Here is a 26355-nt window from a genome sequence, read left to right as displayed (position 1 = left end):
CTCCCCTCTTTCTTGTGGGAGCCTTAAGTGGGATAGTAACAATTGCACCCGCCTCTCTGCCCATTAGTTGCTCATCTTAGAAAATCTACAGTTAACATCATATTTAGTGGTGAAATACTTAACACTTTCCTTATATGGGAATGAGATGAGGATACCCACTGTCACCACTCTCACTATTCAGTCATTGCAATAAGGGAAGAAAAAGAAATAAGCATAAGGGTGGGAAAGAAGTAAAATTGTCTGTGTTTGCAGATTACATGACTGTGTGCCTAGAAAATCCTATGGAATCCACAAAGCAGCTATCTGAACTGGTAAGCAAATTAAGTAAGGTTGCAGAATTCACAGTTGATATTTAAAATGATAATTTTGTTTTTACACAATAGCAGCAAAAAAAAAAAAATGAAGTTAAAAAACCCAACTCTATTTGCAGTAACTATAAACATTAAATGCTGAGGAATAAATTTAGCAAAAGCTTCACAAGCCCTCTTTAATAAAAAGATCATAATAATGCTGAGATAAAGAATGCCTACGTAAATGAAGATAGATGCCCTATTTATATACTGGAGGACTCAGTTTTTTAGATGTTGGTTCTCCCCAAATTGATCTATATTTTCACTGCAGTCCTAATCAGAATTCAACTAGCTCTTACGGTAGAATTTGATAAGAATTAAAAAGCCCAGAAGAATTAGACATTTCACAAAAGGAGATATACAAATGGCTAATAAGCACATGTAAAGAGGCTCAACGTCCATTACTGATCAAGAAATGCAAAGTAAAACCACAGTGAGATACCACCATACATATTAGGATAGGCAGGATTAAAAAGATGACAATACCAAGGGTTAATGAGAATGTAGAACATGGCTGTCCAACCTTTTGGCTTCCTTGGGCTGCATTGGAAGAATTGTCTTGGGCCACAGATAAAATACACTAACAACGATAGCTGACGAGCTACAAAGAAGAAAAAAAAAAAGTCCATGCATGATTTTCATGCTATCTACCACCACAGATGAAGCAAAACAGTCCTCACATTCAAAGGGATGGACACGTCTTATGTAGCGCATTCTCATTAATTGCCATACATTGGAATTGTCATACACTGCTGGTAGCAAGATGAAATGATACAGTCATTTTGGAAAACTATTCAGCAATTTCTAAAAAGTTAGACATGTGCCTGTAATATGACTCAGCTCTTTTACTCCTAGTTGTTTACCCAAGAAAAATCAAACACGAAATATATGTCCATGCAAATGTTCATCAAAGCTTTATTGCAATAATCCCAAATTGAGAACAATGCAAGGGTACGTCTTTATTACAGCAGTCCATCAGAGTCAAATGGATAAACAAATTGTGGCATATCCATGTAATGGAGTGTTATTCTGTAATATAAAGGAACATCTGAGGTATGCAACAACATGAATGAACCTCAGAATCATTAAGTGAAAGAAACCCGAAGAGTACATAATGTGTGATTCCATTTATATAAAAAGAAAATGCTCATTAATCCATAGTGACACTAAAGCAAACTATTGGTTACCTGGAATCTAGCACAGGGAAGGGCACATGTCACTGCCCTTGGTGGAAGGGGTGTGTGAAATTTTGAGGACTGATGGAAATTTCTTTGTCTTGGTTGGAGTGGTGGTGGTGGTTTTATGCACATATACAGTTGTTAAAGGTCATTGTATTGTATGCTTTAAATAGATATGGCTTATTTTATATTAAATCATACCCCAAAGTTGCTTCACAAATAGTGACTGACAAATGCATGACAGAAAATATGTATTCAGTGAATAAGCTTTATTGATGTGGACCAATTCTAGTTACTAGTTCACATTTTCATAACAGATAACAATCCTATTCAGAATCAAGTAGCAGCCAAATATGTTAAGCAAATAAAAGACTTCATTGTTTCTTAAATTCTTTGTAGTAAAAAGGTATAACAGTGGAATCTGTTAGTCTTGTTTTGGTTCTGGAGCTTGGATTTCCTATGTTCCTTCTCATCTTTGTTCCTGTGTTTACTTCCAAGCTCTTCTAAACTTATGACCCAGAATTATCAAAGTTGGATTTGTTCGTTTGGGAAGTAAAACACCATTTATTTTTGATCTCTGAAGTAGTTTTTCAAACTTCTCTAACAGTTCAGACTCCTCTCCTCTAAGCTTAACCTTAGTTTCATAATTTCAAATATGGGTTTAGATCCAGCAACTATAACAAAAGGTCCATGACTTAACTATATGGTTTTTAATATTAGGAAAAGTCAATGAAAAATATTGCCTGTATGGGACCTCACATGATGTTGTAATAATCATGAGCTGCAATAATTGTAGTGATTGCCTCCCACCCCATTTTTTAAAAAGCAGTGGCATCTTTAGTTACGTAACAGTTTTAATGTAAATTGCCAGGTTATTTACTCGTCTAACAATGTCGTCATTTTTGGTGTTGCTATAAGCTCCTCTGCTACTTACCTTAGTTCAAACTTTTTTTTGTTTCCCATTTTCATTCAGCCTTTTCAAAATATATTTGTCGGTGTACCTTATCCAGTAATACTTAAGGCTTTTCCTAAGGCTGAGAGAAATAACTTTAGAAAATGTGATTATCAAATCACAGATGTTTAAGCAGTTATGATATTTAAGCCTGTAAACGGTTAAAGAAAATAACAACTTGGTCACGGAGTTACTCTTCCAGGTGCTCCTGGCAGGCGAGTCGGGTCTTGGGACTTTGGGAAGAATGTTGTCTTAAATCACTGTCCTGAATTAAGTTTCCACAGACTTTTTGATGTTAAGTTTTTTTCAGAATTATAGAATGATGAAGAGCCATGTCTTTAGAAAGAATTTTTCTTATGGAAATATCCACCTTAAATTTAAAATCATTTTAAAAATAAAGACCCTTAAAGGAGAGTCAAAGGTATAGACACAGGATACTGTTGGATCTTTGCCATCCACTTGAAACATTGAATATAAGGTTCACCTAATTTCAGAAGAACACTCAGACTTTGGGTATCTTAGGTATATTGTAACAGAAACTGACTGGCTTAGGGGATTTTGAAGCTTGGGCTTAGGGAGCTAGGAAAGATGTCATAGTAAGAGGAATTTGCCTGTCTTCTGAGTCATTGAAGATCCTGCCCTGAAATTGAGTGAGGTGAAAATAATTGACAGGTTGATGAAGGTGATGTTAGGCAGAATTTTCAAAGGTGGAAATTCCCAACAGCCACTAGAAATGGGAGAAGGCAGGTTTTGAGGAATGGACTGGGCTGCAGGTCACGGCACTGCTTTTATAAAAAGGCTGGAACTTGCCCATATGCACTGTTCCTGATGTCCACTGGCCACCACTTGTGGCCGGCCACACACACACACACACACACACACACCTTGACTAACAGAGAACTGTTTGTGAAATAATTGTTATCATTAATTGAATATTATGGTTAAATGAAAACTGACCAGGAAAGTAGTTTTTGTTTGAAGATTTACTTCAAATAAATACCTTTCCAGATATCCACACTCCTGTGTAAATTGATTATAATGATTATTATTATCTTTTTTACCTAGAGGCGTCGTTCTCATTTTGAACATATCTAGGTTATATTCTTGAAGGGAGTCTTTTATTTGTGTTTTCATGGCACTTAGTGTATCATGTGGCACAGCTAACACTTGTAGGAAGAACATTTGTCATTGTTCAATGAAGATAAAGTGTGGTAGCCTTTTTTAAAAAAAAAAAGTTTGCAGTGTTATTTATTGTACCCTTCTACATTGAGAATTAAAACACAACATAGTCCATTGACTTGAGGTAGATAAAATTCCAGCTCTTTTGCACACACGGAACTTTATAGAAAGTTATCTTCTGACTTTCTGTTACATGAACTATTGTAGACCTGGTTTCATGATCAGGTGTTCACCTTAGGTTTTTAAAAGTTTTTTTTCCTTTAAATAAATTATCTTTAAAATTATATAATTTGATAAAGCCACAGCATCTTGTTTCCTGTATGATTTTGTAAGCAAAAATGTCAAGTAGTAACTATCAAAACTTAAATTATGTGCATTCAGCAGAGAGCAGAAGTTATTTCCAAATTGAGGTGTAGGAAGCTTTAAAATGCTTATTCATCATTTATCAGCACTAGTGAATGAATTGGCAACTTCCAAAGGTCATCAAACTTTTATTTTGAATGATAACAATGGTATTATTTCTAAGAATATAGAAAAATGCAGGCATAACAGGAATCTAAATTTAGCATTAATAAGTTAATAGAATGTTAGATTCTGGAAGGCTGGAGTGTTTTACTTTTTAGATTTGAGAAATGTTAGAAAGTGCATGATGGATGTTAGAGGACGTGAATGTGCCGTTCTTGTCTGATGTAGTTGTTACATAGTTAAGTTATTGGGTAAAAATGGATTGCTGACCACTTAGATGGTTTCCAGGGTTAGGAGAAATGATTTTCAGAACACTCTTCTGTAGTGCCTCATGCTAATGAAAGCAAAGGGCAAGGTGTTTTCATTACTGTAGGTCGTCTGTATTGGCCATGTTTATAGTTGCCAATCTTTGCACTTTTTTGGCCTGTCGTGGCAGGTATGTTTTTGACTTCAGAGGGATGAGCTGGCCTCTTTTTTGCCCCTCAAGGCTCTGGAAAAGCTGTCCAAGAAATTTTCTCTGAATACTTGGCTCAGTGGCATTGTTCCACATATGTTGGAATAGGTGACTGGGCTGTGTTTGGAAGAAGATCTAGATTGGGGTCCCCAACCTCTGGGTTGCACAGCAGGAAGTGAGTGGCTGCCCAGTGAGCATTATTGCCTGAGCTCCGCCTCCTGTCAGATCAGCAGTAGCATTAAGTTCTCATAGGAGTGTGAACCCTGTGGTGAACTGTGCATGTGAGGGATATAGGTTGCACAGTCTTTGTGAGACTCTAATGCCTGATGGTCTGAAACAGTTTCATCCTAAAACCATTGCACCACCCATCTGGGGAAAAATTGTCTTCCATGAAACCCATCGCTGGTGCCAAAAAGTTGGAGACTGCTGATCTAGATAATCTCTGTTTTGTTTCTGTATTAAAAATAAGAAATTATTCATTCAGCAGCATGTACCTCTGTTGGACCAGGTCCAACAGGTATGCTTGGGTTATGGCAGAGAACAAATCAGACAAAGTTGTGACATTTAAACAGAGAACTAAAAGGTGAGGCGTTAGCTGGCTAAAGAGTAGAAGTCCAGATAGTGGGCACAGTGTGTGTGAAGGCCCTGAAATCAGTAGGAGCTTGGGGCCTGTGGAGCAGGAAGGTGGAGACAGGCTAGAGAATAGCAAGAGAGGGGGGCAACGGCTTGAGATAAGTCTGGATTAGTGGATGGAAAACCCAACTACATAGGACTTGAGGACATGTTAAGGATTTTGAAGTGATCATAAGCCATTTATTTGAAAGGTGATACAGAGTTTTTGTTATGAAGAGAATAATTGGAGGGGATCAAGAAGGGCTTTAGGGGTATAAGGCTTTTGTTAATATTATCACCACTAATAGCAGCTAATATTATTTGTTGCTGTAGACCAAGCACTGTGCTGTGAACTCTTTTCCCTCCTCATCTCATGTAAACTTCAGAACATCTCAGTGAGGTGGTGTTTTCTCTACTTTGTAGATGAGGGAACCAAGACAGTGAGGTTAAGCAACTTGGCCAAGGTCGTATAGCTAGTAAGTGACAGAGCTGGGATTTGAATCGAGACAGTGTAAGATTGTAAATTCTGAGACTCTAAATCCTGTTTGCCACCGGGCCTCTATTTGTCAGTGCGTAGGTGATGGGCCATTAGTGGGTCTTGAAATTGAGTGGATCACAACTGGGATTTAAAAAAAAATTTGAATGGAGTAGAAAGTATGAGACTACTTGCGTGTAATAAGCATAAATATTATTATGTGAAACTTTATTTTATATAACTAAACTTGCACATTTGTGAGCTTGTGAGCTGTTACAGGTTAAACAGCATTTTTCCAGGCAGGAGCTGATGATGGCTTGGATTAGAATTGTGCTGATGCAGATGGAGAGAGGTGGACCTCAGTGTGAAGAGGCAGAGGCAGCAGGACTCAGTAAGAGATTGAATAGAGGTGTCCAGCTGAGGAAGGAATGAGGAATGAGTTCCAGATTTCTTGTGTGAACAGCATCAGTCATCGTGCATGCTGTGCTCAATCCACTTTAAGGGAGACTGATCCTTCTTAGAGGGGTCCTCCTGGATGGCTGTTTTACTATCTGAATCTCTAGTTTCTCTCAGCTGCAGCTGGTAGGACTTGGGATTGGCATCTCGCCCAGGGGTGGCAAATCTGTAAGCTCGCTCTGAACCCATGAAATGATGTGTTACTGAAAACTGCCTAAACAGATGCTGAGCAAAGAATTCTCTGGAATTTGAGGTGAATAGCCAGCTGGTGGCAGGGTGAGAAGCAGTGGGCCACAGATGTGTGTAGTTGGGCTACTAGCAGCTCTAGGGTAAAGGTGTAGGAATTATTTGTGTGGAGTCACCTTGAGATCCAAAGAAGCTTTAGATTTCAGTGTCTAAGGCCCGTAGTCATTCTCTTTCTGAAGCACAGGTCCAATTTTTTTTTTCTTGTTTGTGCAGTCCATTTCCTTATTCTCAAGCATAACCTTTTAGTGATATCTGGGTCCCCACATTACTGCAGTGAATCTCCATACTGTGCGTTCAGCGAGTACTAACTGGAGACAGAATGATGGAGTAGTTAAAAATGTCTGGTGGCAATTCCCCTTTTTTGTCTTACTGGTCTTTTGATGTTGGCCAAGATACTTCTCACTAAGCCTTGGTTTCCACATCTGTAAAATTGGGATGATAGAGGAGCATCACAGGGCTGTTTTGAGGCATAAATGAGAGAAACTCTAGCTCTTAGCTCAGTGCCTGGTGAAGAATTAGAGCTTAATAATCTTGCCATTGATAGTTGACATCTTTAGGATAGTCTCTGGAGAGACTTAAACGCGTTCATTAACAAACGCTATGGGAAGGAGCCAGCATAGAGGGAGAGGTTGCATATATATGAGACAGGGTGTTAAGAGAAGGTATTGGATCCCAGAGAAGCAGGGATGGCATGGGATTAAGAGAATACGTTACAGATTGTTTTCAACCGAAGAGGGAACCTGGTGGAGGTAGTGGGAGGACTGTTTTTTCTGAGGTTGGGTCCCAGTTATGGTGATTTACTGGGAGAGATGCTGATACCAGGAGGAGAAACGTGGCAAGGTGGAAAGCTGTTACAGAGAACAGGAGACAGGGACATACCAAAAAACTGGTAAACAGTACCGAGAGCCTGAGACTGCACATTGTAAATTTATAGTGACACCAGTCTGCGTGTTTCTACAGTGTTTTCTGGCAGTGCTGTGTTCAAAAGAATGACGAGCTACAAAAGTAAGATTAGTATAGTTTTTAAGGGTGTGCATCCGAGATGCCAGGAAAGAATAAGGAGGCTGGGAGCTTGGGTACAGGGCCATAGTAGGGCAGGTGGTCAGCCATGGAGTCCGGCTTGGTTGGGAGGGCAGTGTGCTCTGGGTAGGGTATAGTCTTGAAGAATGAAGAGGGCAGTGGTCTGTGTGTGGTGCCACCCACAAAAACTTCTTTGATTGATGGTTTTCCCTATTATTCTTTACACTAATTCCTTGTTTTGATAACTGAAGTATTAAGACTAATTGCTAAAAATAAATTTATACTCTTATGGGCCAAAACTGGAGTTAGTTCTAGTGTTCATTTTTGAAGTTACCAGTGATTTCGTGTGGTATGCTGAATCAGTAAATAAGTTGTGATCCTTAACCTTGGGACTGAACTTCAGTAGTCCTTATTTCTCCTTTCATTTTTGTTTGGAGTGTGTAGCAAATCTGAAAGCAGTACCATTTACTCATTCACTGACCATTTGAGGGCTTCCCATGTTTCAGGCAGTAAGGTGTCAGGAGAACAGAAGTGAATGACGCAGGGATGATACCATGAGGCATCACACGGATAAAGGCCAATAAGCTTCTCACAGTATCATCCCTTCTGGCCTTAGGGTGCTGGAAGAAAATATTAGAACTTCTCTTTTAACTTCTTACTTTGAACTTCTGTGTTTCTCAGAACATATATATCAGAATAGTAGCACGTGTCTGAAAAATATAGATAAGCATACAGGTATTGGGGGTACTCTTGTTTTTGCCAATAGCGTGTATGTGATGAAAAAATATTTGGAGACTATTACATGTTAGTATGTATTTTTAAAAATTTAAAATTATAACTTTCTTATTTTTAGCATTTTGAGAAAACCTAGTTTTTGCATGTTATTAATGAGGTAGTTTTACCTACCTGTATTTGTAATGTGAAGTAAATCTTACTGTATAAAAAGACTTATTACCAAGATCTGGCCTGACACATTTCAGTCATTTTCTTCTTTGTGTTGGAGGATCTTTACCTTTGTAGAACAGTGTCCTTTGTTATAAAGCACTAAATTCACTTGCCGTCTATCGGATGTTGAGGAATGGGGCATGGAGAATGTGGAACAGCACATGCCTGTTTTATCAGATGTTGAGGAATGGGGCATGGAGAATGTGGAACAGCACATGCCTGTTTTACTATCAGTCTTATCCCAAAGTGTGACCTCCGGGGACCCTTCTTCTCACCTCTCTGGCTGTCTTTCCTCCCCTCTCTGTCTCTCAACTGTCTCAAAACAATAGTATTGGGATGCTACCAGAAATTCCCTGCTCCCATCTGTTTGCTCGTAGTGGGTGGTTTCTCAGTGTGTAATGTCTCACTTTCAGAGAGCCATGAAATCCTTGGTTCAAAAAGTTCGTCCTTCCCTCACCCCAAGAATCTTTTCCCTAAAATTAGGAAAACTGCTATCAAGAACCTATTTTAAATGAAGTATATTGAATAAATGCCTCTAGGTTGTTCCTCTGGAGGTTTTTTATTTTCATTTTTGTTTTAATGAGTGTATATTTTAATCTATATTTGATACTGATTTTTTAACAAGATGTTATTTAAGTGAAATCTTACATGTGTGTTTGCAGGTTGATGACAATTAGAAGCATGCTTTCCCCTGAACTTCCCGACAACACCTGTTACGCAGAATGTCTCTGAGTGAGAACTCGGTTTTTGCCTATGAATCTTCTGTGCATAGCACCAATGTTTTGCTCAGCCTTAATGACCAGCGGAAGAAAGACGTGCTATGCGATGTCACCATCTTTGTGGAGGGTCAGCGGTTCCGCGCTCACCGGTCCGTGCTGGCGGCATGCAGCAGTTACTTCCACTCGAGAATCGTAGGCCAGGCTGATGGAGAGCTGAACATTACTCTTCCAGAAGAGGTGAGAGATCCATGTTTCTGGCAATTTTAATTTACTTTTAAGTTTTTTATGGTTCATAATGTTAAAAGTAAAGCACAGTCTCCTTGTCAGGTGGCTATGGAGCATTTCCAAAACTATGGAGTTTTTTTTTTTTTAATGTAAAATCATTAATTTTGAATGTTGGTTAACAGTATTGAGCAGTTGGATATAACATAACACCCACTGTTATGTTATTTTTGATGAAATGACCAAATCAGGACACACCCAGTGGATTATAGGCAGTTGGAAAAGTCATGGTTTTGAGAGTCCATGCTGTGTGACGTTGTCTTCTAGAGGCCCTTTCCAGTGATCAGCAACTGTAGCTAGGTGCGTTAGTCTGTTTTCATGGCGCTAGTAAAGACATACCTGAAAACTGGGTACTTTTTAAAGGAAAGAAGTTTAATTGACTCACAGTTGCACATGGCTGAGGAGGCCTCACAATCATGGTGGAAGACGAAGGAAAAGCAAAGGAACTTACATGGTGGTGGGCAAGAGAGAACTTGTGCAGTGAAGCTCCCGCTTATAAAACCATCACATCTCGTGAGACTTACTCACTATTACGAGAATAGCATGGGAATGACCAGCCCCCGTGATTCAGTGAACTCCCATTGGGTCCCTCCCATGACATGGGAATTGTGGGAACTACAATTCAAGATTAGATTTGGGTGGGGACACAGCCAAACCATATCACTATGTTTAGGGTTGTATAAAACGTCCGTTTTCCCAAGACATCTCCTATTTTCAGGCATTCCATAAGTGTTCTGTCTCCCCTTCTTTCTTTCTTGACTTTGTCTTTATGTATTGATTAGAAAAAATAAACAGTGTTATGTCATTTTTATAGAGCCTTATTTTTACATATATCTTTTTCCCTGGTCTGCTATGGAGCTCAGGCTAACAAATGTTTGGGTCCTTGTTAATGTCCTGCCTTTAAGAGGAACTCTCGTTTGGGTGGGGATGTGCTGGCTATGCTGACTCTTAGCAGCATCCCTTGCTTTATTTAGTTAGTAACTGCTATTAGCAGAGTATCAAAGCTGTGGCATTGGGACACAGATAGAAGTTAGGAGGAATATGGAGAAAGAATGTAGAAATTCTTTGTGTATGACAGGTCTGTGTGGGATGTTCCCAGTTGGATACAGTTGGATAAACTGTAAACTAAGTCTACAGTTTAGCTTGTTGCTGTCCATGCCTACTTCTATGAAACTGCAGCTACAGTTTTGGGAACAGATAGGTTGTCAGTTTTGTGGCAGAGGTCAGAGTCAATGGTGCAATACCAAGAAAATGGTAAAAAAGGCCAACCTGTGAACTGGCCATTGTTTTAAAAAAAGACCAACATATTTTATAATGGAGATATATTAATTATGGTTCATATTTTCAAATTATTGAATGAGACTTTCCAAGTAAAGCAAAGTTTGATTCATGGATTTAGGAGGAAAGGTATGTGCATACATGCATGTATGTGTGCATTCATTCTTTCTAATGTGTAAATCATAAGTTTTCAAATATTGGAAGTGTTTCATTATAGTGACAGTGTCAAAATACCTTATAACTCATTGTCCTAAAGACCTTTTTAGATTATTTTAACTAATTTAAAAATTTTAATTGAAATTTTTATTGAGTGTATTAGAGTTCTCCAGAGGGACAGAACTAATAGGATGTGTATATATATATATATATGAAGGGGCGTTTATTAAGGAAAATTGGCTCACACGTTCACAAGGTGAAGTCATACGATAGGCCACCTGCAAGCTGAGGAGGAAGAAAGCCAGTAGTGGCCCAGTCTGAGTCCAAAAGCCTCAAAAATAGGGAAGCCAACACTGTAGCCTTCAGTCTGAGGCCAAAGGCCCAAGAGCCCTCGTCAAACCACTGATGTAAGTCTAAGAGTCCAAAGGCCAAAGAACCTGGCATCTGATGTCAAGGGCAGGAAGCATCCAGCAGGGGAGAAAGGCGAAAGTCAGAAGAGTCAGCAAGTCACCTATCCCACCTTCTTCCTTCTGTTTTGTTCCAGCCTTGCTGGTAGCCGATTGGATGGTGCCCACCCATATTGAGGGTGGGTTATCTTTCCCAGTCCACTGACTCAAATGTTAATTTTCCCTAGCAACGCCCTCACTGACACACCCAGAAACAAGACTTTACAGCCTTCAATCCAGTCAAGTTGACATTTAATATTATCACCTTGATGTTTTCATGTACAGATATAAGAAACAGTGCAGAGTTCCTTTTCACTTTGTCCAGTGTCCCCCATTGATAACATTTTGCAAAGTTGTAGTGTAGTATTACAACCAGGATATTGATACAGTCCCCCATAGGGTTCAGATTGCCACAATTTTGCTTGTACTAATAATGTCTGTGTGTGTGTGTGCGCACACTCGCGCATTAAGTTCTATATAATTTTATCCCCTGTGAAGGTTTGTGTATCCACCACCATAGTTAAGATGCTCAGTTGGGTGCAGTGGCTCATGCCTGTAATCCCAGCACTTTGGGAGTCCGAGGCAGGCAGATCACCTGAGGTCAGGAGTTTACCAGCCTGGCCAACATGGCGAAACGTCTCTACTAAAAATACAAAAATTAGTCAGGCGTGGTGGCGGGCAACTGTAATCCCAGCTACTCGTGAGCCGAGATTGCACCACTGTACTCTAGCCTGGGTGACAGAGCGAGATTCCACCTCAAAAAAAAAAAAAGATACTGAACTTGCCAACACACAAAGATCCCTTTTGTTGTCCTTTTATAACCACAGACATCTCCTGCCTACACTCCATGCTCTCATTCCCTTGCCCCCTTTCTCCATCCCTAATCCATAGCCACCACTTACCTTTCTTCCTTTTCTAAAGTTTTGTCATTCTAAAAATGTTATATAAATGAAATTATGCAGTATATTACCTCTTAGGATTGATGTTGTTTGACTTAGGTGAGATTATCCAGGTTGTGTGTATCAGAAATTTTTTCCTTTTTATTGCTGAGTAGTATTCCGTAGTATGGATGTACCGTGTGTGTGTGTGTGTGTGTGTGTGTGTGTGTAGCTTTTCACCTATTGAAGGAAATCAGGCTAATTCCGGTTTTTGGCTATCACAAATAAGATTGCTGTAAACATTTGTGTACTGGTGTTTGTGTGAACATAAGTTTTTATTTCTTTGGGATAAAAGACCAGGAGTGCAGTTGCTGAGTCATATGGTAGTTGCATGTTTACTTTTATAAGAAAGTGTATTTCAAATTGTCTGTACCATTTTACATTCCCACTAGCAATATGTGAGTGATTTAGTTTCTCTGCATTCTCATTAGCATTTGATGGTATCATTGCTTTTTATTTGAGCCTTTAAAAAGCCTAAACATGGTTTAGCATGTTTAGATTTTTAAGATCACAAATATTATCTTGACCACTCTTATAAGAACTCAGTGGTTTCAAATTAATTTTGTACTTTTAACCCAGGATAGGACTTTCTGTGTACTTCAGCTGGTTCCATTTGCCTCTCATTTTAAGAGGCAGGTGTAATGTAAATGTGCAGGTTTCTACTTAAAAGTTTTGTTACTTTGAGTTCATGAATTTTTGCTGAAACAGTACTGAGGCATGATTTCTATAACTTCTCCTAGATCACTTTAAAAAATCTGTATCTTTAAAACTTTTACTGTTAGGACAGTAAAGTTAATAGTTACCAGTTAGTATGCATTTACCATGGATCAGGACTTTGTAACTTCTTTACAGGTACTGTTTTATATCCTTAAAAGTTCTGGTTTTGCAGCTGGTAGCAGTTGGGGTTGTTTGGAATACAGTGGCCATGTGGAGCTGGGCTAGCAGTAGGCTCACTATGTATGTGTGGCAGGTCGTGTTCATCCTGCTCTAATTCATAGATGATTTTTTTTTCCACTGTCATGGGAAACTTGTAATGTCTTAATGTCTTTAACTTATGTGAGTAAACCATAATTCATGTGCAATTAAGAGTGGACTCTATAAAATAGTGTGTGGTCGCTGTGAAAAGCATGCTTTTCCAGGATCCTTTCCTTTTCCATTTCTTAGAAGAATATTTTTTCTTTAAATTAAAGTACATATTTTATCATTGTCACAAATAAGTTACACATCTATTTCTCTTCCACTTATCTCATTTTTATGTACTAGACAGCTTTCAAATGATGTGTTTTTTATTTTGTGTATCAACAGGTGACAGTTAAAGGATTTGAACCTTTAATTCAGTTTGCCTACACTGCTAAACTGATTTTAAGTAAAGAGAATGTGGATGAAGTGTGCAAATGTGTGGAGTTTTTAAGTGTACACAATATTGAGGAATCCTGCTTTCAGTTTCTGAAATTTAAGTTTTTGGACTCCACTGCAGACCAGCAAGAATGCCCAAGAAAAAAATGCTTTTCATCACACTGTCAGAAAACAGATCTTAAACTTTCACTTTTGGACCAGAGGGATCTAGAAACAGATGAAGTGGAGGAATTTGTGGAAAATAAAAATGTTCAGACTCCTCAATGTAAACTCCGCAGGTATCAAGGAAATGCAAAAGCCTCGCCTCCTCTACAAGACAGTGCCAGTCAGACATACGAATCCATGTGCTTAGAGAAGGATGCTGCTCTGGCCTTGCCTTCTTTATGCCCCAAATACAGAAAATTCCAAAAAGCATTTGGAACTGACAGAGTCCGTACTGGGGAATCTAGTGTCAAAGACATTCATGCTTCTGTTCAGCCAAATGAAACGTCGGAAAATGAATGCCTGGGAGGAGTCCCGGAGTGTAGAGATTTGCAGGTGATGTTAAAATGTGACGAAAGTAAATTAGCAATGGAACCCGAAGAAACGAAGAAAGAGCCTGCTTCTCAGTGTCCAACTGAAAAATCAGAAGTGACTCCTTTCCCCCACAATTCTTCCATAGACCCTCATGGACTTTATTCTCTGTCTCTTTTACACACATATGACCAATATGGTGACTTGAATTTTGCTGGTATGCAAAACACAACAGTGTTAACAGAAAAGCCTTTGTCAGGTACAGATGTTCAAGAAAAAACATTTGGCGAAAGTCAGGATTTACCTTTGAAATCCGACTTGGGCCCCAGGGAAGATAGTAGTGTTGCATCTAGTGATAGGAGTAGTGTGGAGCGCGAAGTGGCAGAACACCTAGCCAAAGGCTTCTGGAGTGACATTTGCAGCACCGACTCTCCTTGCCAAATGCAGTTATCACCTGCTGTGGCCAAAGATGGCTCAGAACAGATCTCACAGAAACGGTCTGAGTGTCCCTGGTTAGGTATCAGGATTAGCGAGAGCCCAGAACCAGGTCAAAGGACTTTTACAACGTTAAGTTCTGTCAACTGCCCTTTTATAAGTACTCTGAGTACTGAAGGCTGTTCAAGCAATTTGGAAATTGGAAACGATGATTATGTTTCAGAACCCCAGCAAGAACCTTGCCCATATGCTTGTGTCATTAGCTTGGGAGACGACTCGGAGACGGACACTGAAGGAGACAGTGAATCCTGTTCAGCCAGGGAACAAGAATGTGAGGTGAGCAGGAGTATGTTCTTAATTCATTGTTTTAATAACTATTAATTGGGATTTACTCTGGATCAGCTCCCTTTGCATCGTTAGGGATATGATCAGGTTCAGGGAGTGGGGAGGAAACTCATATAAAGTTAATTTTAAGACTGTGCGATGGGGCTGGGTGCAGTGGCTCACAGCTGTAATTCCAGCACTTTGGGAAGCCAAGGAGAGGGTGAATCACCTGAAATCAGAAGTTCGAGACCAGCCTGGCCAACATGGCGAAACCCCATCTCTACAAAAATTAGCTGGGCGTGGCGACGGATGCCTGTGCCTGTAATCCCAGCTACTCGGGAGGCTGAGGCAGGAGAAGCACTTGAATGTGGGAGGCAGAGGTTGCAGTGAGCCAGGTTTGTGCCATTGCACTGCAGCCTAGGAGACAGAGCAAGACTGTCTCAAAAACAATTTTAAAAAGACTGTGATAAATACTAAAAGAGATAGATGAAGTTTGAAGAACTTCTGTGTTCGTTTATTTCCAGTAGATGTATTAACCATAAAGTAGGTTCACACATTGGCTGTGTTCACATGTCGGCCATTTAATTGTTTAAATCAAATGCCATGCCACAAGACGGAAAAGAATAATGATTCTATGCTCATTACATGATAACTCCCGGAAAAATGCAGCATATATTCAATCTTGCTCATTGCCAACAAGAACCTCTAGACCTGGGACATGTCCCTGAGCAATGGTTTAACAGTGATTAGTTGTAGGAATGTGGCTTCTAGTGGAGTAAAGTTTATTGGATCTAGTTTTTCATGGCCATTGATTTTTAAATTTTCCTTTGGCCATTTCAGCTATTGATGAGTGTCTTAATTTAGCATGAATTACATGTAGCTGGTATGATCAAAACAAGCTTGATTTGTGTATTCTGTACATAAAAGTTTGTATTTGTTAGCTCCCTTCAGTAAAATATTACTTATAAGTCCGATAATGATAAGGGCCTGTTCCTTCCAAAAATATATTATTTAAAATGTTTTTTCTTTGTTTTTATGTTTTATATGATTTTGTTTGCCTTTCAATAGTTGACTTTTCTCTTTATAATCGCAATTTACATTCTTTTTAAAAATTATTTTTCTATTTTATCCATTGCATTTTTTTCCCCTTTCTTGGGCTTTATTTTTTTTTAATTGTGATAAGAATACTTACCACAGAATCTACCCTTATAATAAATTTTTAAGTGCATGATGCAGTATTGTTAAGTATAAGCATGATATTCTACAGCAGATCTCTGTAACTTATTCTTTTGTAGCTGAAACTTAACCCATCCAATTGCAATTCCCCCTTTTTTCCCTCTTCTCAGACCCTGGCAACCACCATTCTACTCTCTGTTTCTATGAGTTTGACTGTTCTGTCTACTTTGTATAAGTGAAATCATGTTGGATTTACTCTCCTCCGTGTCTGGCTTATTTCACTTAGCATGATGCCTTCCAAGTTCTCCATATTTTAGCAAATGGCAGGATTTCCTTCTTTTTATCAGGCTGAATGGTATTCCTTTATGTATGTACACCACATTTTCTTTATCCATTCATCCATCCATGGACATTTAGGTTGTTTCCATATCGTGGCTATTGTGAATAATGCAGTAATGAATATAGATGGGAGTGCAGACTGGGCACAGTGGCTCATGACTGTAATCCCAGCACCTTGGAAGGGTGAGGTGGGTGGATTGCCTGAGCCCAGGAGTTTCAGATCAGCTTGGGCAACATGGTGAAACCCTGTCTCTACAAAAAATACAAAAATCAGCGAGTCATGGTGGCATGTGCCTGTAGCCCCAGCTACTTAGGAAGCTGAGGTGAGAGGATCGCTTGAGCCCAGGAGGTTGAGGCTGCAGTGAGCTGTGATTGCACCACTGTACTCCTGCATGACAGAGATCCTGTCTCCAAAAAAAAGAATATGTGTAGATGAGTGCAGATATCTCTTTGAGATGCTGATTGCAGTTCTTTTGGATAAATACCTGGGAGTAAGATTGCTGGGACATACAGTGCTATGATTTTTAATGGTTTGAGGAACCTCCATACCATTTTCCATGGCAGCTGCACTATTTTCCCACAGGTGTACAATGATTCCAATTTCTCCGCATCCCATTCTTTGGCATTTTCTTTGGTTTCGTAGCTGTTAGATGACACGGCTTTTGAAAGAGGCTTAAAAAAAAAAAAAAAAATCTTGGCTTTGGAAGGAGATGGATTGGTGATTAAGAAGTAGTATGTATGTTTGGGTTATATATAGACTTTTATGACATTATAAATGTAGCATTTGGAATTACTACAAAAAGAATATTAAAAATAAAACATTTAAAAAATTTTTAAACATTTTATGTAACAAATATCTATAAGCTTAAAAGGTAAGCTAAGTAGGTTGCCAGACTGACCAGTGTTTCATTTACATTTTTGATAATATAATTAAACCCACACAATTTTGTTTTAGAAAAGATTTTCTTTTTCCAAATTTAAGTATGTTGAAATGACTTTAACATAGTTATAAAACTTTTCTAACTTTTTTTGTATTGGCAAGAGACATGTATTAGAGTGATTTATGTGAGGCTATCATTTTCTTGATAGAAAAATAAATTTTCTGAAATGCTGTAGAAATTAGTAGCATAATTATACTAACATAAAACCAATGCTGCATAGTCATTTCATTCAAAAAATAAAATAGGTTTTATTTTTGGGTTGAGTAAAAAGTCTGTATTAACATGCAAAAATAAAGTAAAATAAAGTAAAAAAAGTAAAAAAAAATGTTTAGTAAAATAAAATTGTGTTTACATTTTACATGTCAGTATTTGTGTTAATGTTTGATTTGCTGAAAAAAAATCTGCTTAATGTATTTGTCTTTTGAAATAGACCATAAATACAAATTAGATTATCAGTGTTTATTATAATTGATTATATAGAAATTGGGAATAGAGGCCTATGTTTTCTTTAATGTAAAGTAAGTTCTCTGAAAAACCTAGATGTATACCTTCATCTTCCTAGGTTTGAGTATAATTATAAAATACAGCAATAATTAGTAATATTTATTTCATATTCTAGGTAAAGCTGCCATTCAATGCACAACGGATAATTTCACTCTCTCGAAATGATTTTCAGTCCTTGTTGAAAATGCACAAGCTTACTCCAGAACAGCTGGATTGTATCCATGATATTCGAAGAAGAAGTAAAAACAGAATTGCTGCACAGCGCTGTCGCAAGAGAAAACTTGACTGTATACAGAATCTTGAATCAGAAATTGAGAAGCTGGTAAGTGTACAAGTTTCTTATTACTATTTAAATTCTGCCACTTTCTTTTTTGTCAAGGAAATAGTTCTTAAATTTCTGGATCAAATATAATGCTCATTAACATATGTTAATATGTATCAATTACCGTTTTATCATTTTTACCATGATATGCTACGATATGTGAGTGTTTTTTTTTTTTTTTTAAAAAAAGGTTTTCAAATTAAAAATGACTTTATTGTCTACCTAATCATTAGTGGTTGTGAATAAAGAAATTATAAAGCACTTTAATTTCTCTGTTTTGTGTCTATAGGAGCTAATATTCCAGATGTTAATTTAAATGAACTGTGGACCTGAATAACTTGTTTTAGTTGATACCAAAACCAGACCAACCAGGATCTTTCATCTAAGGGAAAAATTCTGATAAGATATGGTGATATGAATTGAAAATAATAATATCTAATGAGATCCTAAGTGAGAACAGTGCTTGCTTTTGAATCTTCCTTTCTTTTTCTTTTTTGAAATGGAGTCACTCTGTCACCCAGGCTGGAGTGCAGTGGTGCGATCTTGGCTCACTGCAAGCTTTGCCTCCTGGGTTCATGCCATTCTCCTGCCTCAGCCTCCCGAGTAGCTGGGACTACAGGCGCCCGCCACTGTGCCCGGCTAATTTTTTTTATTTTTTTTATTTTTAGTAGAGATGGGGTTTCACCGTGTGAGCCAGGATGGTCTTGATCTCCTGACCTCGTGATCTGCCCGCCTCGGCCTCGCAAAGGGATTACAGGCGTGAGCCACCATGCCCGCCTGAATCTTATTTTCTATTCTAGCGTCAAGACACAAATTAACTGAAAAATTGATTAGTTTACTCCTCTGTTTCATTTTTATGTTGGTGGAAGGAAGCATTGTATGAAAGAGGACAACTGTGATAGTACAGGCCAGCTAAAGCTAAGATACGGTTAAAGATAGCAAGGAAACAGCCTAGAAGTAGTAAAAGCATTGCTTGAATATTCAATTTTGTGTCTTTGTTAACTGGTGAAAGTTTAAAGTTGGGATTGTGGCAAGTTTTCAAGCATGAAAGTTCTAGCTATGAATGGCAATTAAACAGCAACAATTTAGGGAAAAAAAATTGTGCCTCCAAGAGAAGTTGAAAAATAAAAATTTATTTATATATTGTACATATACTTTAAAAAGATAAAAAATCATAACTATATTAAAGAGATGAAGCATAACTAAATAAAAAATAAAGGAGGAACCAGATGTTTTACAAATAGAGGCATGAGAGATGTTTAAAACAAACAAACAACTGATACGATATTGCTGAATAGTTAAAATTGTTAAAACCAAGGAGGAAAAGTTTTGAATTCTATAGTACTTAGTACTTTTGGAGTGTATATCAGTAATACCTTTAATAAACACTGGTTCTTTCTTACTCAGTTTTGAATTAAACCCTTACCTGCCTTTAGACGGAGTATAGCATTTTGAGCTTCAGTTATTATTCTGTGCTGCAATACAGAGATGCTGTTTACACTGTTAGGTTATGTGAAGCCAGTGGAATGAAATCTACATAAAATTGTACTACTGGAGTTCTTAGTTCTGCTTCTTGCTCTTTCCCGTCTGCCAGTTATAATTTATAGTAGTTCGTAGAGTTTATCCAGTTTTCTTACTCTAAAAATAAAAATAAAAGCGAAACAAGACTGTTCTAGTTTATTTCGTAACTTTATTTTATAAATGGATACTAAGCAAACATGTTTGAGAGTAGCTATCATCCTTTAGAACAACTCTGTTTCTTGGCTCACAGGTGTTATTTTTTTGATACAAATCAGACATTGGTTTGCTAGATTATTGTTATTTTTACTAAATTTCAGATAGCTAGGATGAAGAAGCCTTGCTATCTTTGGACTTTCTGCTCCCTCTGCCTTTCCTTCTTAGGAGAGAGGTGGCAGATACAGTGGTTAAAATTGTGGGCTCTGAATCAGATGCTTAGTAACTTTGGGCAGGTTAATTTCTCTGTGACTTGTTTTTTTTTCATCTAAAAATAGGATAATACTAGTTCCTACTTTATAGATTAGGTGCTTATTTTGGGGAGTTAATTGAGTTAATACTAATCTGAAGAACTTAGAACAATTCCTGGCACATAGTAACTACTCAATAAACATTACGTAGTATTATTGATTTTCCGTTTTCTCCTTTTTAAAAAATTTTTTTATTTGGTTTATCTATTTACTTATTTTTTGAGATGGAGTCTTGCTCTGTTGTCCAGGCTGGAGTACAGTGGCATGATCTCGGCTCACTGCAACCTCCGCCTCCTGGGTTCAAGCAATTCGCCTGCCTCAGCCTCCTGAGTAGCTGGGATTACAGGCGCCCGCCACCATGCCCAGCTAATTTTTTGTATTTTTAGTAGAGATGGGGTTTCACCGTGTTAGCCAGGATGGCCTCGATCTCCTGACCTCGTGATCCTCCCGCTTCAGCCTTCCAGAGTGCTGGGATTACAGACGTAAGCCACCGCGCCTGGGCTCTATTTTCCCTTTCTTAATTGACCTTCCTAATGTCTCTGCCTAAACTGTAAACTCTGTGTTTGGTGTATTGCTTTTGTCATCATAGTAAGGTTTCTTTCATATGGCCAGTGAATAACTACTGGTTAATTTTCAGTACAAAGTAACATTTGTTTCTCAGCAGTTTTTATGAAATCGAGAATCAGAGTGGTCAGTATCCTGTTTAACTGTTACATTAAATTTGGACTCTTTGGCTTCAAGAAACAGACTCTTGAGTGAAGAATGAATGAATGAATGAGTGAGTGAGTGAGTGAGTGAGTGAGCGAGTGAGTGAGTGAGTGAGTTTGTTGTAGGGAGATAGGTACCTCTCATTTAGAAGCCAGAGAATGGAGCCAGGCCTCATAAATAACAGGGAACAAAAGTGGAAGACTCCTGGGAACCCAGGGACTTCTCTCTGCACCTTCTTCGCTCTATACCCGAGAGTGGCTTTTTGTGCCACTAAGTGCACATGGGAAGGGTGACTGTGGCACAGTGCCTGAATAATTTCACTGTCCAGGGACTAATCCAGTCAGAGACTACTGTTTTAGTCAGTTCTGAATTCCCAAGGAGAGCATCTTACTGGCCTAATTCACTCAGGTATCCTCCTCTGTGGCTGGAGAGCAAGAACAAAATAGAAGAGTCACGACCTTCCTTTCTGGGCAGGCACAGCAGACATCTGATAGTGTCTCCTGCACCTAGAAAGGCGCCAGTCTGACTTCCAAAATAACCGCAGAGAAGTCATGTTGGAGTTTTTGTATCAGAGTGACTCGTTTGTGTTTCATCTTCTTGAACTCCCTACTCAGTCCTCCACACTACTCTCAGTTCTAGTGATTTCTATAGGCAAGCTCCAGTTGCAGCGTGAGGGGTACATTACAAATTTCTGTCCTGCGTAGGTGTCTTTCTCAGGTAAACATAAACAGAAGATGTGCTGCTTATTAGCTAATAAGAATAAGAAAGCTGGCTCATCTAGAAGTAAAAGAATTTGACGTTTAAGATATTTATTATGGTAAGAAGTTTACTTGGACCCTGGTTGTTGGGTGATGTTATGGATCTTGTCTTTTGTAAACAGAAAACTAGGAGAGTTACAGTCAGAAGTTTATACTTAGTAGCATGGAGAGTTGAGAATACAGAGGACGGAATGTGAACAGGTATTTGTGTATATTTTAATCTCATTGAGATGTTACTTTTTGAAAGTAACATGGCCAGTAGACAAGCAGTATTCTTCGTCTTTGTAGTCTAAACATTATAACAAACCTATTTAAGGGAAATTGCTTGTTTAATAATTAAACAGCCATTTGCACATAGTGAATGACTGGTTGGCTTTAACATATAAATAGATTCACAGTATTTATTGCCCTGGTCTGAAAATATTCAGGCAGAGGGCCCTATATTCTAGTCAGTTTGGTCTTTGGCTATTGGCTGTTTGTTTTCCTAGAGAGAAATCTTGGAACTTTTTGCAGTTTGTCCTGAGGGTAGTAGCATAATAGACTCTGGATGGATCAGCATGTGATAAAAGGGGTTTGATTACAATAGAATAATTATTCTAAAATGTTTGCAAAGTGGGTTAGTATTATAATCATGTATAAAGGAATAAAGGACACTTTTATAGTCTCTGTTGGGACAAAGGGAGATGTGAGTTAGCATTCATTAAATAATGTATTTCTCAACAAGAAGTTCTATCAGAGTCTAATAGAACCTTTGAAGAGAAAGTGCGTATTTATTTGGTGGAAATTGATGGTATTGACTTTAGGATTTATTTTGAATTTTATAGTATGTTAGAGGTTAAGCACTAATTTAGCATTGCTTTTACTGTAAGGACTGAATGTACATAATGCATAAGCCAGTAACATGACTTTGTTTTTCTTTTTTTTTGAGGCGGAGTCTCGCTCTTTTGCCCAGGCTGGAGTGCAGTGGCGCCATCTCAGCTCACTGTAAGCTCCGCCTCCCGGGTTCCCGCCATTCTCCTGCCTCAGCCTCCCCAGTAGCTGGTACTACAGGCGCCCGCCACCATGACTGGCCAATTTTTTGTATTTTTAGTTGAGACGGGGTTTTGCCATGTTAGCCAGGGTGGTCTCAATCTCCTGACCTCATGATCCACCTGCCTCAGCCTCCTAAAGTGCTGGGATTACAGGCGTGAGCCACCGTGCCCGGCCGACTTTTAAAACTGGTAATTACAGTCTTTGGATTCAACTTCTGTTCATGTGTTTGGCTTATGAAGCTCTTGTCTATGTAGCTTTCTTTACAAGGTTCGAGTTTATTCTTCTGGAAGATTAATTCAGAAGTTAGAAAATACACATATCTCTGATAACCATTTTAACCTCAGAGGTAACCCTGAAATGAAGGGAGCCTTGCTTTTTGCGGGAAAATATTTACCAAAATGTATTTCTTTTAGAAAGTATCAAATATTGTTTTTGATACCAACTTATAAGTGATCAGCGATCAGAATATTCACAAACGCTCAGGGTTGAGGGGTTCAGACACCATTTTATTTCATTACCTTTGTCCGTTATGATGGCACAGAAGTAAAACGACCTCATCTGTTGTTAGTGATTTGCATTTTGTGGTGAAGATTATATTTTATTAAAAATAAACCTGTTCACAACTAGTCCCAATTTACTGGCTGTTCTACCAAAGTGCACCCCAGTGACCCTTCCGGAACCTGCCCTCTGTCATTCCATGTTGTCCTTGAGCAGCATTTCTTGAAATGTGGTGTGTATCCCATTGGCATCATAGTTATCTTGGGTGCCCCTTAAAGGTGGACATTTCTTAGTCTATCCCAGAGCTGTCGTCAAGGCCCTGGACCATGCATTTTATACAAGTCCGAGATAAATTTTATGTACATTTTAAATTCTGAGAATTCACTGCACAATAACACTGAGGTCGGAGGGAGGCTCTGGAGACAAACGACTGGAAAGCTTGCCTGGCCACTGGGTAACTTTGTAGCCTGGGGCAATTGCTTAACCTCCAGTACCCACATTCCCCCATTACTAACATGGGATAAGAGTAATAGCCACCGCGGGGTTGATGCAAGGATCTGATGAGATCAGGGATGGAAAGCTGTTTGTACTGTCCAGCATGTGTTCAGGGCTCAATATGTATTAGTTGTACTTTAAATAAAAGTGGTTCTCTATTCTTTCTATAAGTGTTTGCTGGTCACCCTACATGTTAAATGTTGTGCTTGGTACCAGGACGTCAGAAATGAGTAAGACATAATCCTCGCTTACTTACAGTCTCATGGGGAGCCAAGTTCAAGTGTGTTCATTTTTTCTTGAGCTTCATGTCAGCACCCATTCTAAAAATTTCAAGCTTTCAGAAAAGTTAAATGAATGGTACAATAACTGTATACTCTTCATGTAGATTCTTTGATTTTTGACATTTTGCCACATTTGCTTTATTTCTCTATCTTGGTCTTTCTGCCTCTGTCTCTCCACCTCAGATCATCTGTCTGTACCTGTTGGCTTGTCCGTCTTCGAATCTCTGTCTCCATCTGTCAGTCTTGGTCTTTGTTTAACCCCACTTGCTTGATCTTGGTCTCTCACCCCTTGGTGTCACTGTCATTCCTGTCCTGCTGTCTTGCTGGCTGTCATTCCTCTCTCTGGCTCTCTTCCTCTCCTTTTATTTTCTGAAGTGTTTGAAAGCTACCATATTATGACACTTCATCCTTAAATGTTTAAACATGCATCTTCTAAAAAGAGGCATTCTTAGATATGACTATTATCTTTATTATGCCTGAGAATATTAACACATCCTGAATATTATATCTAGTTTTTATTCAAGTTACTCTGATTTTTCCATCTTTCATAGATGCTTTTTTTTTTCCAAACGAGGATACAGTCATCATATAATGCATTTGATTAAACCTGTTTAGTCTCTTAATCTAAAGTGCTCTCATTGTTTTAATGACAATAACTTTTTGAAGTATCCAGGCCAGATTTCTCATAAATGTCTTACTTTAAGTATTTGTCTGATTGCTTCCCCGTGGCTTTAAGTCATTTCTCCATCCCTTTATTTCCTGTAAACTGGAAATGTTTGAGTTGAGGAGACTGAGTTTAAACATTCACTGGTGTTGTCCTTTATACTGTGTCACCTAGGGAGGCAGGAGGTCCAGTGTCAGTGTTGTCCCATGTAGGTGGGTGGAAGTACCAAATTGCTCCATTTTCAAAGTAGTGTTTTTTCACCCTGTGTTGCTTAGTTGTCTGTGATGTGTTACTTGGGCACTTTATAATTATCCTATTCCCCAGTACTCCTGCATCTTTTAGAATACGTTGATGACCTTTACTGTGATTACCATGATTACAAAATCATAATTTTTCTAATTCTTTTATTCTATTTGCATTAGTCAGTATTCCTCATTAAAAAGGATTGTTCTTCCTTTCTCTCTCTTTTTTATTTTTTTATTTTTTTTGGAACAGTCTCACTCTGTTGTCCAGGCTGGAGTGTGGAGTGCGGTGGCATGATCTCAGCTCACTGCAACCTCTACCTCCCAGGTTCATGTGATTCTCCTGCCTCAGCCTCCTGAGTAGCTAGGACTACAGGTGCCCACCACCACACCTGGCTAATTTTTGTATTTTTATTAGTGATGGGTTTTCACCGTGTTGACCATCCTGGTCTTGAACTCCTGACCTCAAGGGATCTGCCTGCCTCAGCTTACTAAGGTGGTGCGATTACGGACATGAGCCACCATGCCTGGCCTTTTCTTCTTTTCTCTTTTCCTTCCCTCCCACTGTTTGGAATCCCTGTGGACTCATGGATTAATTTTTTCTGATTCAACTTGTTAGAATAAGTAATAGTCATTATTCTTTTTGATGTTGACATTTTTCAGATTTGGCCAGGAAGAGCTCGTTCAAGCCAGCTCCTGTCCTGCTACCATAATCTCACTTTTTAACCTCTGTTGTTTCAAGATTTGGAATCACCCATTTCTTTAAAACTCCTGTTTTTTTTTAGCAGATATGTTGGACTTTGGAAAGCCTACCTGCTAAAGGAGTATTATTCCTTCTAGGCCTTTTTCCGTGGACAGAGCTAGGAAATATATGCGTCTGTGTATAAAATAAAGAGTTCATTACATCATGAGTTCATATATATCAGGCTTCAGTAAATGAAAGTAAAAAGTACATTAGAAATCCTGAGTTTATGTAGTATTTCCAGTCCAAATTTAACAGTATAGAGCTTTTGTCTTCACTTCTTTTATATGTTTATGTTTAATCTCTCATCACTTACAGGGAAAATTTCGGCTCCGTATTGTTTCCTTTATTCTATAATATACAGTAAGTTTTCACTTAACATGAAATGATGGATAATAAAACCAGTTTTTTTCCTCATCAACTTTATAATGAAAGGATGTTGAACAAAGAACAGTTGGACACAGGGTGGGGAACATCACACACTGGGGCCTGTTGTGGGGTGAGGGGAGGGGGAGGGATAGCATTAGGAGATATACCTAATGTAAATGACGGGTGCTGGGCGCTGTGGCTCACGCCTGTAATCCCAGCACTTTGGGAGGCCGAGGCGGGTGGATCGCCCTAGGTCAGGAGTTTAAGGCTAGCCTGGCCAACATGGTGAAACCCCATCTCTACTAAAAATACAAAAATTAGCCGGGCATGGTGGCGTAAGCCTGTAATCCCAGCTACTCAGGAGGCTGCGGCAGGAGAATCGCTTGAACTCAGGAGGTGGAGGTTGCAGTGAGCTGAGATCATGCCATTCATTGCACTCCAACCTGGGCTACAAGAGCGAAACTACATCTCAAAAAAAAAGAAAAAAAAAATGACAAGTTAATGGGTGCAGCACACCAAC

At 38.7% G+C, this 26355-nt stretch overlaps 1 protein-coding gene across 5 annotated transcripts in view; it reads left to right on the top strand.

Annotated features, from left to right (window-relative positions):
* BACH1 (BTB domain and CNC homolog 1) overlaps positions 1–26355 on the top strand; it is a 47990-nt gene that overhangs the window by 13532 nt on the left and 8103 nt on the right. For 3 of the 5 annotated variants that reach the window (XM_015133044.3, XM_015133047.3, NM_001257637.1), the window contains 3 exon segments: positions 8995–9288; positions 13457–14791; positions 17855–18061. In XM_015133044.3, the coding sequence (XP_014988530.3) occupies positions 9055–9288; positions 13457–14791; positions 17855–18061 (1776 nt within the window). In that variant the 5' untranslated portion in view covers positions 8995–9054. 5 annotated transcript variants of the gene reach the window in all.

The sequence above is a fragment of the Macaca mulatta genome, chromosome 3 (genome assembly GCF_049350105.2).
Source record: "Macaca mulatta isolate MMU2019108-1 chromosome 3, T2T-MMU8v2.0, whole genome shotgun sequence".
Taxonomy (NCBI): domain Eukaryota; kingdom Metazoa; phylum Chordata; class Mammalia; order Primates; family Cercopithecidae; genus Macaca; species Macaca mulatta.
The sequence above is the reverse complement of the archived record's forward strand: the minus strand, read 5'-3'. Positions and strand labels throughout refer to the sequence as shown.